Source organism: Hyla sarda, chromosome 1 (assembly GCF_029499605.1).
Source record: "Hyla sarda isolate aHylSar1 chromosome 1, aHylSar1.hap1, whole genome shotgun sequence".
Lineage (NCBI taxonomy): Eukaryota > Metazoa > Chordata > Amphibia > Anura > Hylidae > Hyla > Hyla sarda.
Genome location: NC_079189.1, coordinates 100,564,446 through 100,580,696, shown reverse-complemented (window position 1 = coordinate 100,580,696; position 16,251 = coordinate 100,564,446). Strand labels below are relative to the sequence as shown.

Below are 16,251 nucleotides of genomic sequence, written 5' to 3'. Positions count from 1 at the left end.
CAGAAAGCCAAGACTCTATTGGGAATAAGAGCTCAAAAATTAGACTACTGAGAAGTGAAAACATTGCCCAGTGAGAACAATCCAGATATCTGTTGCACCATGTTGATGGGAGGGTCAGGATTTGGCAGAAGCAGGACAGATAGAAGAACTTTACCTGTTAGAGATGAATGGTTTTGGGTAATGCAGGAACAATCTGGATACTGTGATGCTCGTTGATGGATGTTTGGATAATACGGCTTACCTAAGAGCTTTGACTGACTAAATGAATCTCTCAGGGGAGCCTAGACTGATTCCAGAAAACATGGACCAAGCCTTACTGCCCTCTACCACCCCAGATCTTAATCTTATAGATTCCAGATCTCTGGCATGAGGTAAAACAGGTTGTTCAGAGAATGTTAGCACTTATATGGCAACTGAAAGGCTATGCTGTGTGTATGGGGCAATAATCCTGTAGAACGATTTTGCCACCTAATAAAATCTATTACACAAAATATATATCACAAGATGCTGTGGCCCTGAAGGCTAAAGGAGGTACAATGCATTACTAGATGGGTGTTACCAGCAGCCAGTGTTTACACAATATATAAAGAACCATGCAGGATGCTTCCAGTGTACTAGAATGTGTTTATATAGGAAATACACAAAAACGTTGGTCATGCAGAATAAGACTGATTTCCCAATATTGCATAATATCAGTTACATATGTGTCAAATGTAGAATCATGTCCATTTCCTGTTTGGAAAAGGAAGCCAGAAGAAAACATTTACTTCAGTTCCTTCATACTTCAGTTTATTTACAATATTTCTTCACAGAACGGTGAGATATCAGTATCTTTCTATCTATTTATTTATCTATCTAGTATCTGTATTTATTCTATCTATCTATCTATCTATCTATCTCATATCTATCTATATATAGCATATCTATCTATCTATATCATATCATATCTATCTATCTCATATCTATCTATCTATCTATCTATCTCATATCAATCTTTCTATCTATCTATCTATCTCATATCTATCTGTCTATCTATATCTATCCATCATCTATCTATCCAATATCTATCTATATCTATCTATCCAATATCTATCTATAAAAATGGAAGCCCTCAGCAGTACACTTAATAAAGTTGAAAAAGGGGATTTATTCCATCTAATGTGCACAAGGTAATATTTCAGCTTTCTCCAGAGAAATTTGCCTTTTGCGGATTGGATGGAATAAATCACTTTTTAAACTTTTAAAGGGCTGCAGTAGACTTTCATTTTTGTGTCTACTTTGGGAGCATTACTAGACTAAGCCATAATCATTAGCCTGCACCCCTGCTTCTGTTACCACACCTTCAGCCTTGAATGTGCTGCTACATTTATTGAGTTGTATCTATCTATCTATCTATCTATCTGTATATCCGTCTATCTATCTATCTATCCGTCTATCTATCTATCTATCTGTCTGTCTATCTATCTGTATATCCGTCTATCTATCTATCTATCTATCTATCTATCTATCTATCTATCTATCTGTATATCTGCCTATCTATATATTTATCTATCTGTATATCTGTCTATCTATCTATCTGTCTATCTATCTATCTGTATATCCGTCTATCTATCTATCTATCTATCTATCTATCTATCTATCTGTATGTCCATCTATCAATCAATCAATCCTATCTATCCATTAATATATGTTTTGGTGTGCTCTAAAGCTTAGCTTTAGTTTACTGAAATGTATCTTAGAACATGTACAATCTTATGAACCTCACTGTTCATCACTCAAGATTTTAGAATTGTGTTCATTTTTTTTCCTGTTTTGTTATTTTTTATTTCATTTCTCAGATTGTTAAATGGCAAAGTGGAAAAAATCATCAGGGAATGAGGAAGAAATTACATGTCTTGACCAGCTAGAGAATAAAGAATGGGATGATCAGTCAATTAAATCCTTGAACCCATGTTGTAAGCATTTCTTTTGTTATATTGTTGTGTTTTGTACTTTTATGATTATTGTTATTATGATTATTGTTAATATAAAAAGATTTAGCAAATTACAGGTACACTTTAGTTTAGGGCTCTTTCATCTATTTGGTGCTATACAATTAGAAGAGATTAGGCTATGTTCACACAGTATATTTTGAGGTTCAGAGAAGCAAAATTAGTCTTTTTGTTTCACAGAACTTTTTTTTTGTCCTTTTCTGAGCATTTTATGCAAAGCAAGTCATTTCTTGTGAGGGTGTGCTCAGATTAAGTAATTTGAGGTTTATGCCGCACAGATTTCTATGTATATCCGGCTTCACAATCATCATGAAATATACATGGAATCCAAGCCCCATTGATTTTAATGGGAAATCTGCAACCATTTGTTAAAGGGGTACTCTGGTGGAAAACTTTATTATTATTTTTTTTTTTAAATCAACTGGTGCCAGAAAGTTAAACAGATTTGTAATTTACTTCTATTAAAAAATGTTAATCCTTCCAGTACTTATTAGCAGCTGTATACTACAGAGGAAATTCTTTCTCTATTGCTGTCTGTCCACAGTGCTCTCTGCTGACATCTCTGTCCATGTCATGAACTGTCCACAGCAGGGAAAAATCTCCATAGCAAACATATGTTGCTCTGGACAGTTCCTAAAAAGGACAGACGTGTCAGCAGAGAGCACAGTGGACAGAAAAGAAATCCAAAAATAAAAGAATTTCCTCTCTAGTATACAGCAGCTGATAAGTACTGGAAGAATTAAGATTTTTTAATAGAAGTAATTTACAAATCTGTTCAGCTTTTTGGCACCAGTTGATTTAAAAAAAAAAAAAAAAAAAATATATATATATATATATATATATATATATATATATATATATGTGTGTGTTTTCCACCGGAGTACCCCCTTGTAAGGATATAAATTCTTGACAAGGATTCCATCTAGAATTATATCATTGCATTTTGATAAAGATTTGATAAGAAATTTTGATGAGGATTTAGTAAAGATTTCAAGGAAAATGTCAAGTGAATTTCTGACAAGGAATTTCTTGTCAATTCCTCAGAAAATTTTAGCTTTTATCCAAGTGCTTTAATGTGTTTCTGTGCAATAAACACACTAAAAAAGTGAGACATAAGGAGTGAAAGAATGATTTTTTTTTTTTTGCATATAAAATAGCTGTATTGTCCCAGATTTACTGGGCCCTTTGAGTTCTTTTTTAGCAGTGTTGGCACATGTTCCTGCACAATGTTCTTGGCACATTTACCAAACCAATTGCATACAATATGTGCTCCTTATCAGCTGACAAAAAAAATAAAAAAATAAAAATAAAAAAAAAGTACCAACAGCATATCCACAAGATTGCCAAGCACATCATATTTATCATGAGGATTGCAACTTTTTTTGGCCTGTAACCTTTGATTTAAATAGGACAACTTAAAAATGGTCTGTTTAACCCCTTAAGGATGCACGGTGTATCCATACACCCCGTTTCCGAGTCCTTAAGGACTCAGGGCATATGGGTACGTCCTGCGTTCTTCCGCCCCCTGCCGCTCCCGGGCAGGGACCGGTCCGGGATGCCTGCTGATATCGTTCAGCAGGCATCCCGGCATAGTGCCCAGGGGGTCCTGAGGTCCTCCCATATCGGTGATCGCCACAGAGCGCTGGTAAATACTAACCGGCGGTCTGAGGCGGTTCTGGGTCATCTGGGTCACGTGTGACCCGATGACCCAGATAATGATGATGATTGGGGATGTAAAATACACCACCAATCATCATCCGTACAGTACTGGGGGGCGGCACTGTTGCCATCCCCCAGTACAGCATTGATTGGGTGGCTGTACCAATCACTGCAGTATAGGGAGGGGGGAGGTGGGATCAGGAGCACGCTGCTCCGTTCTGCCCACCATTTCATAGAGATCTGATGTGCAGGACAGAGCCCCGTACTGCCATCTCCCCAGTCTCAGTTAAAAAAAAGGGGTAAAATTATTATTATTTTTTTTTTTTTAGCGTACCAACTGTAAGTGTCCGCAGGTCCACAGCACTTTTAGCTGCGTGACCCCAGCATTTTTTTATTTGGGGCGCAGACCTTTTTTATTTTTTTTGCTTTGCTAAATGTGTGGCCAGGCCCTCTTAACTATAAAAGAGTGGTCTGCCACCATTAGCTAAAGCCCACCTGCCGCTGATCAGTCCCGTAGATCAGCATTTTTTTGTGTGGTGCAGGCACTTTATCTGGTTATAGCAACTTTTTTATTTTATTTTTTGCACCTATAGGTGGTCCCTGCCACCAGTAGCAGGCCTGTGCTGTGTGGACGGATCATACCTCTGTGTGCGGCCTGCTCCACCGCTGTCAGTGGTTTATCACTGATCAGCGTATTTTTTCTTGGGTTCAGGCGGGTGCATTTTTTGGGGGTTAAGCGTTTTATTATTTAATTTTTCATTTTTTTTGTGTGGGGGTCTGTATGTGCCACCAGCCACTGTTCTGGGTTGAGGGGCCAGACCCCCCACTGACTTCTGCACTCCCTGCCGCCACCAATTGCTAATCAGTGCGCACACCACTGATTAGGTAAACACTTTTTTTTCGGCACTATAATTTTTTAAAGTTTCTTTTTCTTTTTTTTTAGTTTAGTTTTATGTTATATTTTTATATTTTTGGTCTTAGGGCAGGTAAGTTAGTTAGGTTAGGGCAGTAGTCTCCACACGCAACACATGCACAAATAAAGTTTTTTTTCCCCCACATATATACACTTCACCCCCATTAGAGTAGGGAAATTGCCCGCAGGGCGTTTTCAGTGGAGGAGGCATATGCCTTACTTGAATCCGAATCTGAAAGCGCCTCAGAGGATGGGAAAGACCCCACCTTCCTTATTTCCTTGTCCTCCTCATCTTCTAGTTCTGATGATGAGCCACCAAGGCGGCAGAGACGCCGCCAAGCGAGGCCGCAAGCCTCCTTTGCTCCTGACCCTGTTCCCCATGCTAGTATGAGTCCCCCTGGCTCTCATATTAGTCAAGCCCCCCAGCCAAGTTCACTGGTGCCGTGTACCGGCGAACTTGTCTGGACTCAGCCAGCAGCCCACGAGCCTGTGATTCCTGAGTTTGTTGGTGACTCAGGAATCAAGATTGACATCGTCGAGTTCACTGAAATGTTTTTTTGTCAGTGACGACTTTGTCAATCTGATGGTTGATCAGACAAACCTGTACACCCAATAGTTTGTCGCTGCAAACCCGGGCTCTTTTTTAGCTAGACTCAATGGATGGTACGCCTTCAATGAGGCCGAAATGAGGACCTTTTGTGGCCTCGTGCTGCATATGGCTCTAGTTAAAAAAAAAAAACATTGTCAGGTAATACTGGAGTGGGGACATCCTCTACCAGACCCCGCTCTATGGTATGGCCATGACACCTCCCCGGTTTGAGGCCATTCGAAAATGTTTGCATTATGCTGATAATGCAGCATGTCCCCCCAAATGATCCCGCGTATGACCGCCTGTATAAAATCAGGCCGATCATCAATTACTTTGGGGCCAAATTTTGGGAGGCCTATGTCCCTGGGCGGGAGGTCACTATTGTTGAGTCTTTCATCATTAAAAACTGCTTCAGGGAGTATCACACTTAAGGAAAATGGTTTTGTGAGATGTCTACCAGGAGATACTGCTAAAAGAGATAGAAGATGTATTCTTAATATTGTTAAGCAAGCAAAGCAGGAAGGGGAAGTTGATGTTCTTGTCCATCTAGGGACAAATGACCTGGCTTGCAATGAAGTTTCAGAGGGGAAGGAATCTTTTATCACACTTGGTAATGATGTACAGGATTTTGCATCCACTGTTTCATTTTCTGAAGTTCTGCCTGTGCATAACGTTCAGCATGATAGGCAGAGGCACATTAAAGAGTTCAACTTATGGCTTAGTAAATGGTGTCAAGAGCAAGGATTTGGCTTTGTGTCTCATGATAGCTCTACTTGGAATAGCAAGGAACTGTAGAAAAAAGATGGTTTGCATCTTTCTCTCAAAGGAACAAATGTACTCAATGAACAATTCCAAGAATTTGCTAAGGAGCATTTAAACTAGGAAGGGGGGGGGGCAAAAGAGTGAAAATCCATGAGTCCAATTGCCCCCCGAAACAATGCCAGAACATGTCAGTAGCCCAGAGGTTAAGAAATGACAAGCTCAGAGTCCTGTCTACAAATGCCCACAGTCTAGGTAATAAAATCAATGAACTTGGGTCAATAATGGCATCTGAGAATGTTGATTTAGTGGCTGTTACTGAGACATGGTTTAATGAAAGGAATGACTGGGACATATCCATACCAGAGTATTCTTTATACAGAAGAGACAGAGAAGACAAGAAAGGAGGAGGAGTGGCCCTATATGTGAAAGATAGCATAAAATCTAACCTAATACAAGTTAGTGAGGCAACCACAGAGTCACTTTGGGTTATGTTGCAGTTTGGTAATCATGCAGTAACTCGTGTAGGTGTGAAATACAGATCACCTGGCCAAGTTAAAGAAGTAGATGATCTACTAGTTGAAGAAATATCTAAAATGACAATGAAAGGAGAAGTTATCATTATGGGAGACTTCAATCTTCCGGATATAAACTGGAAAACCAAAATGGCTAGTTCTGCCAGGAGTACAGATATTCTAAATTCCCTACTGGGATTATTTCTACAACAAGTGTTGAGGAGCCAACACGGAAGGAGACCATTTTGGATTTAGTGTTCACAAATGGGGATTTGGTATAGGATGTTATTGTTGGCAAAAGCTTGGGATCTAGTGATCACCAATCAGTGTGGTTTAATATGAGAACAGTGAAGGAGTCACACCACACTAAAACAAAAGTTTTAGATTTTAGAAAAACAGACTTTTTAAAAATGAGATTAGTCATAAATGAGTCCCTATCAGACTGGAACAAATAACATGGAGTTCAGGAGAAATGGGACTACTTAAAAGACGCTTTATTGAAGGCAACAGAAAATTGCACTAGACATGTCAGTAAAAGCAGAAAAAGGAAGAGACCACTGTGGTACTCAGCAGAAGTGGGCAAAATCATAAAAAACAAAAAACTAGCATTTAGTAATTATAAAACAACCCAGAGTAATGAAGATAGGGAAATCTACAAGACTAGGCAGAAAGAGGCCAAGCAAGTTATAAGAACTTCTAAAGCGCAGGCAGAAGAAAAACTAGCTCAGTCTGTGAAAAAAGGGGATAAGACATTCTTCAGATATATAAATGAAAAAAGGAAATTAAAACAAGGAATAACTAAATTAAAAACAAAGGAAGGAAGGTATGTAGAAGAGAATAAGGGGCTAGCCGACTGCCTTAATGAATACCTCTGTTCAGTTTTTACAGAAGAAAAAGGAGGAAAAGGACCTCCATTAGAGAGGAAAACTAAGGAATCGTTTGATGCATGTGTTTTTACAGAGGAAGAGGTTCTACGTTTGCTTTCTAAAGTGAAGACAAATAAATCTCAGGGGCCTGATGGGACACACCCAAAATTATTAAAAGAGTTTAGTGTTGAGCTAGCAAAACCGTTAACAGATTTATTTAACCAATCAATGGTAAAAGGAGCCGTCCCGGAAGATTGGAAACTAGCAAATGTTGTGCCCATTCACAAGAAAGTTAGTAGGGAGGAATCAAGCAATTATAGGCCAGTAAGTCTGACATCAATAGTGGGGAAATTAATGGAAATCCTACTAAAGGATAGGATTGTGGAACATCTAAAATCCCATGGATTGCAAGATGAAAAACAACATGGGTTTACTTCAGGGAGATCATGTCAAACAAATCTTATTGATTTTTTTTGACTGGGTGACTAAAATAATAAATGGCGGAGGGGCAGTAGACATCGCATATCTAGATTTTAGTAAGGCTTTTGACACTGTCCCACATAGAAGACTTATCAATAAACTACAGGCACGGTCTTGTCACCAGTGGGGTACCTCAGGGATCTGTACTGGGACCAATATTGATTAATATCTTTATTAGTGATATTACAGAAGGTCTCGATGGTAAGGTATGTCTTTTTGCTGATGACACAAAGATATGTAACAGGGTTGATGTTCCTGGAGGGATACGCCAAATGGAAAAGAATTTAGGCAAACTACAAGAATGGTCAGAACTTTGGCAACTGAAATTTAATGTGGATAAGTGCAAGATAATGCACCTGGGGCATAAAAACCCTCAGGCAGAATATAGATTATTTGACACAGCCCTGGCCTCAGTATCTGAGGAGAGGGATTTAGGAGTAATTATTTCAGAAGACTTAAAGGTATGAAGACAATGTAATAGAGCAGCAGGAAATGCTAGCAGCATGCTTGGATGTATAGGGAGAGGTATAAGCAGTAGAAAGAGAGAAGTGCTCATGCCGCTGTACAGAACACTGTTGAGACCTAATTTGGAGTATTGTGTGCAGTACTGGAGGCCGTATCTCCAGAAGGATATAGATACTCTAGAGAGAGTTCAAAGAAGAGCTACTAAACTAGTGCATGGATTGCAGGATAAAACTTACCAGGAAAGGTTAAAGGACCTTAACATGTATAGCTTGGAAGAAAGAAGAGACAGAGGGGATATGATAGAGACTTTTAAATACATAAAGGGAATCAACACGGTAAAGTAGGAGAGCATATTTAAAAGAAGAAAAACTACCACAAGAGGACATAGTTTTAAATTAGAGGGGAAAAGGTATATAAGTAATATCAGGAAGTATTACTTTACTGAGAGAGTAGTGGATGCATGGAATAGCCTTCCTGCAGAAGTGGTCGCTGCAAATACAGTGAAGGAGATTAAACATGCATGGGATAAACATAAGGCTATCCTTCATATAAGATAGGGCCAGGGACTATTCACAGTATTCAGATTATTGGGCAGACTAGATGGGCCAAATGGTTCTTATCTGCCGACACATTCTATGTTTCTATATGGCACAATATTTTTAATCCTTTTCCCTGATTTTAATTTCCCAGAATTCGACTCCAAAGTACCAGTCCAGAGTACATTGTCTTCCAAATTTTAAAACCAAACATCCCCCCAAAAACAACAACCAAAAACCTCTTTCCCAATTCCCCTGATTTCTTTCCCCCCCAAAAAAAATGTGTCATGAGACACAGAGTCAACAGCATTGGGAGTTTGCAGTTGCCTCAAATGCGCAGCGCTGTCTCCCCACCTGAGCGGAGTGCACATTTGAGGTAACAGGTTAGGGACAGCCACACACATCACATTTCCAGAATGATGATACAGAGCATAGGGTTTGGGGCGGGCATCATTTTTACTTTCGGCTACACTCTGGGTCATCATTCTGGGAATTGGCATATCAGTATTAAAATTTTCATCCCTCCCCCACAGTACACTTCTTCCATTCCTGGAAAATACATTAAGGGAACACCCATCTGTTCCAAATCTCCACTTCACCTCTATACACCTTCCCTAGGGGGTATACTGTTTGTAATAGGCACACATGTGGGTGTTCCTTTCTTGTATTTTCCTCTGAATGTATGTAACTATTAGGTCCGTAAAAAACATCAGCCTCAAATGTGAAGAGTTCTCCCTTATGAGCTCTGTCATATTTCCAGGCGACAATTCGGAGTCACATCTCAGTTGTTCCTAGACAGATGAAGCAGAGCGTAGGGTGAAAATTGCAATTTTCAAAAGCTGCCCTTCATCCATTCCTGGAAAAAAAAATTTGGAAACACCCGTGCGTTCAAAATGTCCTCTGTACCCCTATACCCATTCCTCAGGGTGGGTACTTTCTGTAATGGTGTCACATGTGGGTGTTTCATTGTTGTATCTTCCTCTGAATGTATGTAACCGTCAGCTACTGATATTCCATAGGCCTCAAATGCAAAGAGACCTCTATGATTTCTCTCATTGGTGCTATCTCACTCCTAAGCCCTGTTTTGCACCCGCATAGGGGTTTACCGCCATTGCCAGAACAGCAGAAACCCCCCACATGTGACACCATTTTGGAAGCTAGACCTCTCCATGAACGTAACAAGGGCTACAGTGAGTACTTAAACCACACAGGTTTATTGAACAGTGGGCTGTGAAAGTGAAAAATTTAATTTTTAACACTAAAATGATGGTATTAACCAAAAATTTGTTTATTTCACAAGTAGAAAGAGAAAAAAAGCTCCAGAAGATTTGTAGCCCCATTTCTCCAGAATAAGGACATACCCTATGTATGTCCTTATCTGGAGAAATGGGGCTACAAATCTTCTGTGGGGGTTTCTGCTGTTCTGGCATCATGGGAGGTTTGCAAATGCACATGGCCCCCGACTTCAATTTCAGCAAAATTCTGTCTCGAAAAACCAACGGCACTCCTTCTTTTCTGAGACCTGTAGTGCGCCAGCAGAGGACTTAACATCAACATATGGGGCATTTTCTTAATTGGGAGAAATTGGGCTTCAAATTTTGGGGTCCATTTTCTCCTATTACACGATGTGAAAATGAAAAATTTGGAGTAACACCATCATTTTAGTGTTAAAAATCTAATTTTTCACTTTTACAGCCCACTGTTCAAAAAACCTCCCAACCTCCCGTCACGCCCCCTCCCATAGACTTGCATTGAGGAGGTGGGGCATGATGTCACACGGGGGCAGAGTCATGACATCATGATCTTCCGTCCCCGTGGTCGGGAGGAATTAGCCAGAGAACCTCCAGTGCTTCCGGAAGCAGTTACAGGTGGGTGCTGCTTGCTATATTGCGGGGGTCCCCAGCGGCGGGACCCCGGCAATCTGACTTCTTGTCCCCTATCCAAAGATGTCTAGGGGCAGAGTACCCCTTTAAGGTGAAAAAGGGCTGAGTCCTTAAATGAGTTAAGCCAATCATCAGGAACAGCATTGGACACACCAAGTTCACAAAGAAGGTGATAAATCATGCATTACAAAGACGACATCTCCCACATTGTGTTGATGCTCATATACATAAATGATTCAGTACATTATTGTAAAAAACAAACAAACAAAAAAAAAACACTGAGATAAATGACCACTGGTTGTTCTCACCTTTCCTAATATACACTGTGACATTTCAGCTTTAGAAAGAATGTTATTAGTTATCTTTTAAAAATGCAAGCCTACTGAGGAAAGGGCCGTGTTTAAAGCACATGTGAGCCCAGAAACGCGTCTAGGTATAAGAATATTATACATCACCGCTACCTGACTATTCAAAGGCGAACTCCGATCCAGTTCTGCTAAGCAGTACACCATTCCCGGAATCATCTTCCAGGCAGCATTGCCCAAGCGCCTGTGACGTCACCCACCATCGAGTTACCTAGAAGTTCGCACCTGCTTCATCGTGTGGTTACCATCTGCAGCGAAACATCAGCAAGCGGTTATTATTACAGCTGGTCTGTGGCAGGCAGACCGCCGCGTCTGCATGGTACCACCTAACCGTGCGGACTCCACATTTTCAACTCAAGGTGACTTTCTATTTGGATGTATTGCAGACTGGTAACTATAATTTACCTATTCTACGTTTAAAATTTGGAATCTATCCTATATGGGACTTAACCTTACGTATAATTGGAATCCATACCTTTTAAGGGACATTTAACCCATTTGAAATATCGGAGGCCGGATTTAAAGTACTATTGCATTGTTAAAAAATTCTCAAAAAATTCTCAATGCTAGCTATTGGTGTGTGTATAAGTTTTATAAGTTTTATATTTTAATTTTCCTCGGCACAAGGGCCCTTGTGTTTCGAGGAGTTATTGTTTATATTTTATATGTAATTTATATTGTGTAATAAATTTGCACTTTCATATTATAATTGAAGCACGATCCAGTCATAATTTTTACCATTACATCACTGTATCAGGCAACTGATGCTAGCCTAGAGGGGTTGGCTACTTTTTTAGTTTTTGTTTCCCTTATCACAACACCAGGTGTAGGTGTACAGCCCTCTTACCTCGGCTAGTTAATTGTGAGCTGCACATCCCCAGTTTTTTATCGTTTAAAAATGTGTTTGAACAGTATTTTAACAGCCCTTTAAATTACACGCTAAAGGGGAACTTGGTACTTAATTTCTTAACCCTTATCCTAAGGACAGGGCAAAAGTGTCACAGGGAGAGCTGGTGTTCTAAAAACAAATATTCAGAACATTGGGGTGCCGTGCAGGAGATCGCAGGGGTCCAGTGGTCGGATGCCCCGCAATCTCCTGCACAGTACCCCAATGTTCTCCCCATGCATAGAGCGGCAGAGGTCGACACCCCCCTCTATGCACTGTCTTAGGGAGAGACGGAGATACACAAGTGCTGTTCTTGTGTATCTCCTGCTCTCCCATAGAGATGCATGGAGGGGCTATATGAGGAGAGCTGACGCACTGGACATATTGTGGGGGGTCCTACTGGAGTTCCCCTTTAAGAAAATGCCTAATTTTGGATGTCGAAGTCTGACCAGTTATCTTAGGAATGGGGACGTTATTTTTTTATGCATGTTTTTGTGGTGGGCATGGAAAATGAAGTGTATACTAACAGCAACAGGAAAAAACAGCATGCCCTTCAAAGATGAGAGGGTATTGCAGCGTGCAGCGCTTTTCAAACTGAACAATCTTCACCCCTGAAAAGTTTTTTTTTTGTTATGTAAGTGGAGTAACTAATGCAAAGAAAAAATAAGTAGTATGATGCACACAATAATATACACGGTCACATAGCTAAAGCCATGCTGGTGAATCCATTCTCACTACAGAAGCTCTCTGTTCTGTCACATAGAATGGAGCTTGAAATACGAGACATATTACAGGGAAAGAGATTGTCCTGAGAAAACTTTGTCATGAAATGGACTTGTTTTAAAGTATTTTATATAAATATGTAGAAAATTTTAAAAATTCATCATTATTTTTTTAGGTAACAACATGAAAATTATTGAAAAAAAACTGACCATTGCAATTGCAGCCATTGTAATACTGTATATTATTGTCCTGGGTCACCTTGTCTTCACTATTAAACTACAAGGTATTGTAAAATATAAAACCTATAACATTTAATACAATTTAAGTGTTGCTGAAACTATTTTAAGACCTAGCAGTATAAGTGTATAAAGGCGATTAATTGTTCTTGAAAATGACATGTACTGTATGTAAATATGTGATCACTTGCCCCCAACCCAAGTCTGAAGTTCTAACACTGAGAATTTCTTATCATCATTTTACTTCTTTCAAGTGCAGTGTTTTCTGAAGATTTTTAAAGATTTAAACTTGAAAGCAAATCCATGCTAGCATGGTTAGAACATACAAACTCGTACAGTCCCCAGTACTAACCATTGATTTACCAATACACCAGATATAAGGTGGTATACCACAGCCTGGAGTCCTTTACCTTACTTCCCATAGTGACCGGATAATACTATACAGGAATTATATAAATCCACTATATACAGCCCAATATACAGCCAAACAGTCCTATACAGAATCTGCAGACTTTATAAGAAATTACAGTGAAGTTACTTTCCGTGACTCAGTTAAGTTAAAGGGGTACTCCACCCCTAGACATCTTATCCTCTATTCAAAGGATAGGAGATAAGATGTCTGATCGCAGGGGTCTCGGCTGCAGAAACCCCAGGCATCTGGTGCATGGAGCAAACTTTGCTCCGTGCCAGATGACTGGCGTTGCGGGGCAGAGGCTAGTGGCGTTACAGTCATGCCCCACTTGTGATGTTACAGCCGTGCCCCCACAATGCAAGTCTATGTGAGACTGGCATTGTGGGTGTGTGGCCATGACATCACGAGCCTCTGTTTCTCCGGTGCTGCATGCCGGATGCAGCAGGGAGATTGCGGGGGTCCCCAGCGGTGGGACCCTCATGATCAGACATCTTATTCCCTATCCTTTGGATAGGGGATAAGATATCTAGGGGCGGAGTACCCCTTTAAGTCTTTTCTTATCCCTCACTTTTCCCGTCCACTCATCCTTTTCTTCTCCATCAAACCCAGGCCATTATGAAGACATCTTCTGACCACAACTCATATTGAACACAATATTTTAGGCTCTTAATTTCACAATCCCCACCTCTATACAAACTCCCCATCTGTATTACACTGCCACACATTGTAATTGGGTTCCTCTGTGCCTCCATATGGTAGTTAGGTCCCTTTGTGCCTCATATAGTAGTTAGGCTCCTTTATGCCCCATATAATAGAAATGCTGTTCATTCGGCATTGATTATCAGGTCTCTTTTGTTTGCCCATATAATAGTTAGGTGCCCTCTGTACCCCCATATAATAGCATGGCTCCCCTATGCCCCCATATAGTATTAGGTCACCTCTGTGCCCACATATAATATTTAGGCCCCACTCTGTCCCCATATGATTGTTAGGCACCTTCACACTGCCCGTGCCCTATATAGTCGTGAAGACCCCCCACACTGCACTCATATAGTAGTTTAGATTGCCACATTGCCCCAATATAGTAGTATGAAACCCCACTTTTTCCCTTATAAAGTAGTTAGGAACCCCTCACTGCCACCATCTAGTAGTTAGATCCCACACAATGCCCCCATATTGTAGTTAATGTCAGGATCCGGACTAGTATGCAGAGAGGACACTGGAGGTGGATCCTCTGTGTCAGTGAGGTGATAACGTGGGCCATACCAGGGGAACGGAATCTAAGGGATTACTGATTTTCACCAGAGCCCGCCGCAAAGCGGGATGGACTTGCAGCGGCAGGTAACCCCCAGGTCGTTCCACCCGATAGCGACTCAACCCCACTGACAGCTGAGACAGGCGCGATACACAGGGACAAGGCAAGAGCAAGGTCGGACGTAGCAGAAGGTCTGGGCATGCAGCAATGGTTCGTAGTCAGGGGCAACAGCAAGGGTCTGGATACACAGGCTTGGGAGACACAATACACTTTCTCAGGGCACTAGGGCAACAAGATCCGGCAAGGACAAGAAGAGGAAGTGGGTTTTTATATTTTTTGCAGGTGTAGGTACTGATTGGGCCAGGCAACAAGTAATGGTGCACTGCCCCTTTAAATCTCAGAGAGCCGGCGCACGTGCGCCCTAGAGAACGGGGCCGCGCGCGCCGGGACAGAACAGCAGGAGGACGGGGCAGGTGAGGTGATTGGGATGCGACCCGCGGGCGGGCGCGTCCTGCTACACGGATCGCATCCCCGCTGGTGATAACAGTGCAGCGCTCCCGGTCAGCGGGTCTGACCGGGGCGCTGCACACAGAAGAACGCCGCAAGCTCCGGGGAGGAGCAGGGACCCGGAGCGCTCGGCGTAACAGTTAAGTCTCCTCTGTGTCCTTAGATAGTAATTAAAACCCTTACACTGTCCCATATAGTAGTTAGGCCCCCCTGTGCCACCATATAGTAGTTTAGACCACCCCCTATATAGTAGTAAGAAACCTCACATTCCGCCCATGTAGTTGTATAGACCCCCACACAGCCTCATATAGTAGTTATTACCCCTTTTCTGTACAAAACAGCCCCATGTAGCAAGAAGGCCCCCCTACTGTCCTCATATAGTAGTTAAGAGCCCTATAATGCCCCCATACAATATGTGGAAACATGAAAAGAAAAAAGAATGCTCACCTGTCACATCGCTTCCCTGCAGCTTCTCTGCATCTTTCCAATGCTTTGGTCTCCTGCTTCTCCTCTCCACTACTCTGACTTTCTACATGTACCGGAAGTCCTGACTACATTCAATAGTGCAGTTTAACTCTGTGTGCTCTTAAACACACTATCCATTTTTAAACCATATCTTTGCAGTGTGTTCTATATACAGTGACTCCTCTAATCCTGTTCTTTTTTTTGGTATTTGACTTAAAAATGTTATCCTAACAGTCTAACTGCAGTAAGAATGTTAAGTAAAACATGTTGTTGTGTGCTTTTTTTGTTATCTGTTTTGTAGGACGTGTTGCTGTTCTTGAAAGTAGGGAACATTTTGAACAACAAAATATTCATGCTGAAAAAAGTAAGAAAGACCTAGAGACAGACCCCATACGCAATTACTCTCAGACCATACAGGAGTTACTAGGAAACCTCTCAGATTGCAAAGCACAAGCCTCACACAACTCAGAAGGACTCAAAAACCTGAATGAAATTATAAATAACACAATACTACAGTATGGAACAACTGAAAATCGAGTTCAATCCATTCATAATGTAGTTGAACAGTTAACAACTTCACTGGATGACAGCAAAATGAAAATGGAATACATTAATACAACTATTTCTGAAAAAGTATTTTTAATAGAAGAGGTATGTTCAAATCACTACATCACCATAAATTATAGCAAACTATGAAAGACCTGTCATATGTATGTAAATATTCATACCAGAATTGGCCAGTTTAG

The 16,251-nt window shown here is 40.9% G+C and overlaps 1 protein-coding gene across 2 annotated transcripts in view; it reads left to right on the top strand.

Annotated features, from left to right (window-relative positions):
* Positions 1-747: 747 nt before the first annotated feature.
* MSR1 (macrophage scavenger receptor 1) overlaps positions 748-16,251 on the top strand; it is a 54,088-nt gene continuing 38,584 nt past the window's right edge. Inside the window, exons 1-4 of one of the 2 annotated variants that reach the window (XM_056558719.1) lie at positions 748-816; positions 1,839-1,955; positions 12,806-12,913; positions 15,807-16,156. In XM_056558719.1, coding sequence (XP_056414694.1) covers positions 1,847-1,955; positions 12,806-12,913; positions 15,807-16,156 — 567 coding nt within the window. In that variant the 5' untranslated portion in view covers positions 748-816; positions 1,839-1,846. Of the gene's footprint in view, positions 817-1,838; positions 1,956-11,329; positions 11,381-12,805; positions 12,914-15,806; positions 16,157-16,251 lie in introns of those variants that run through there. The other variant, XM_056558727.1, reaches the window with a different exon arrangement.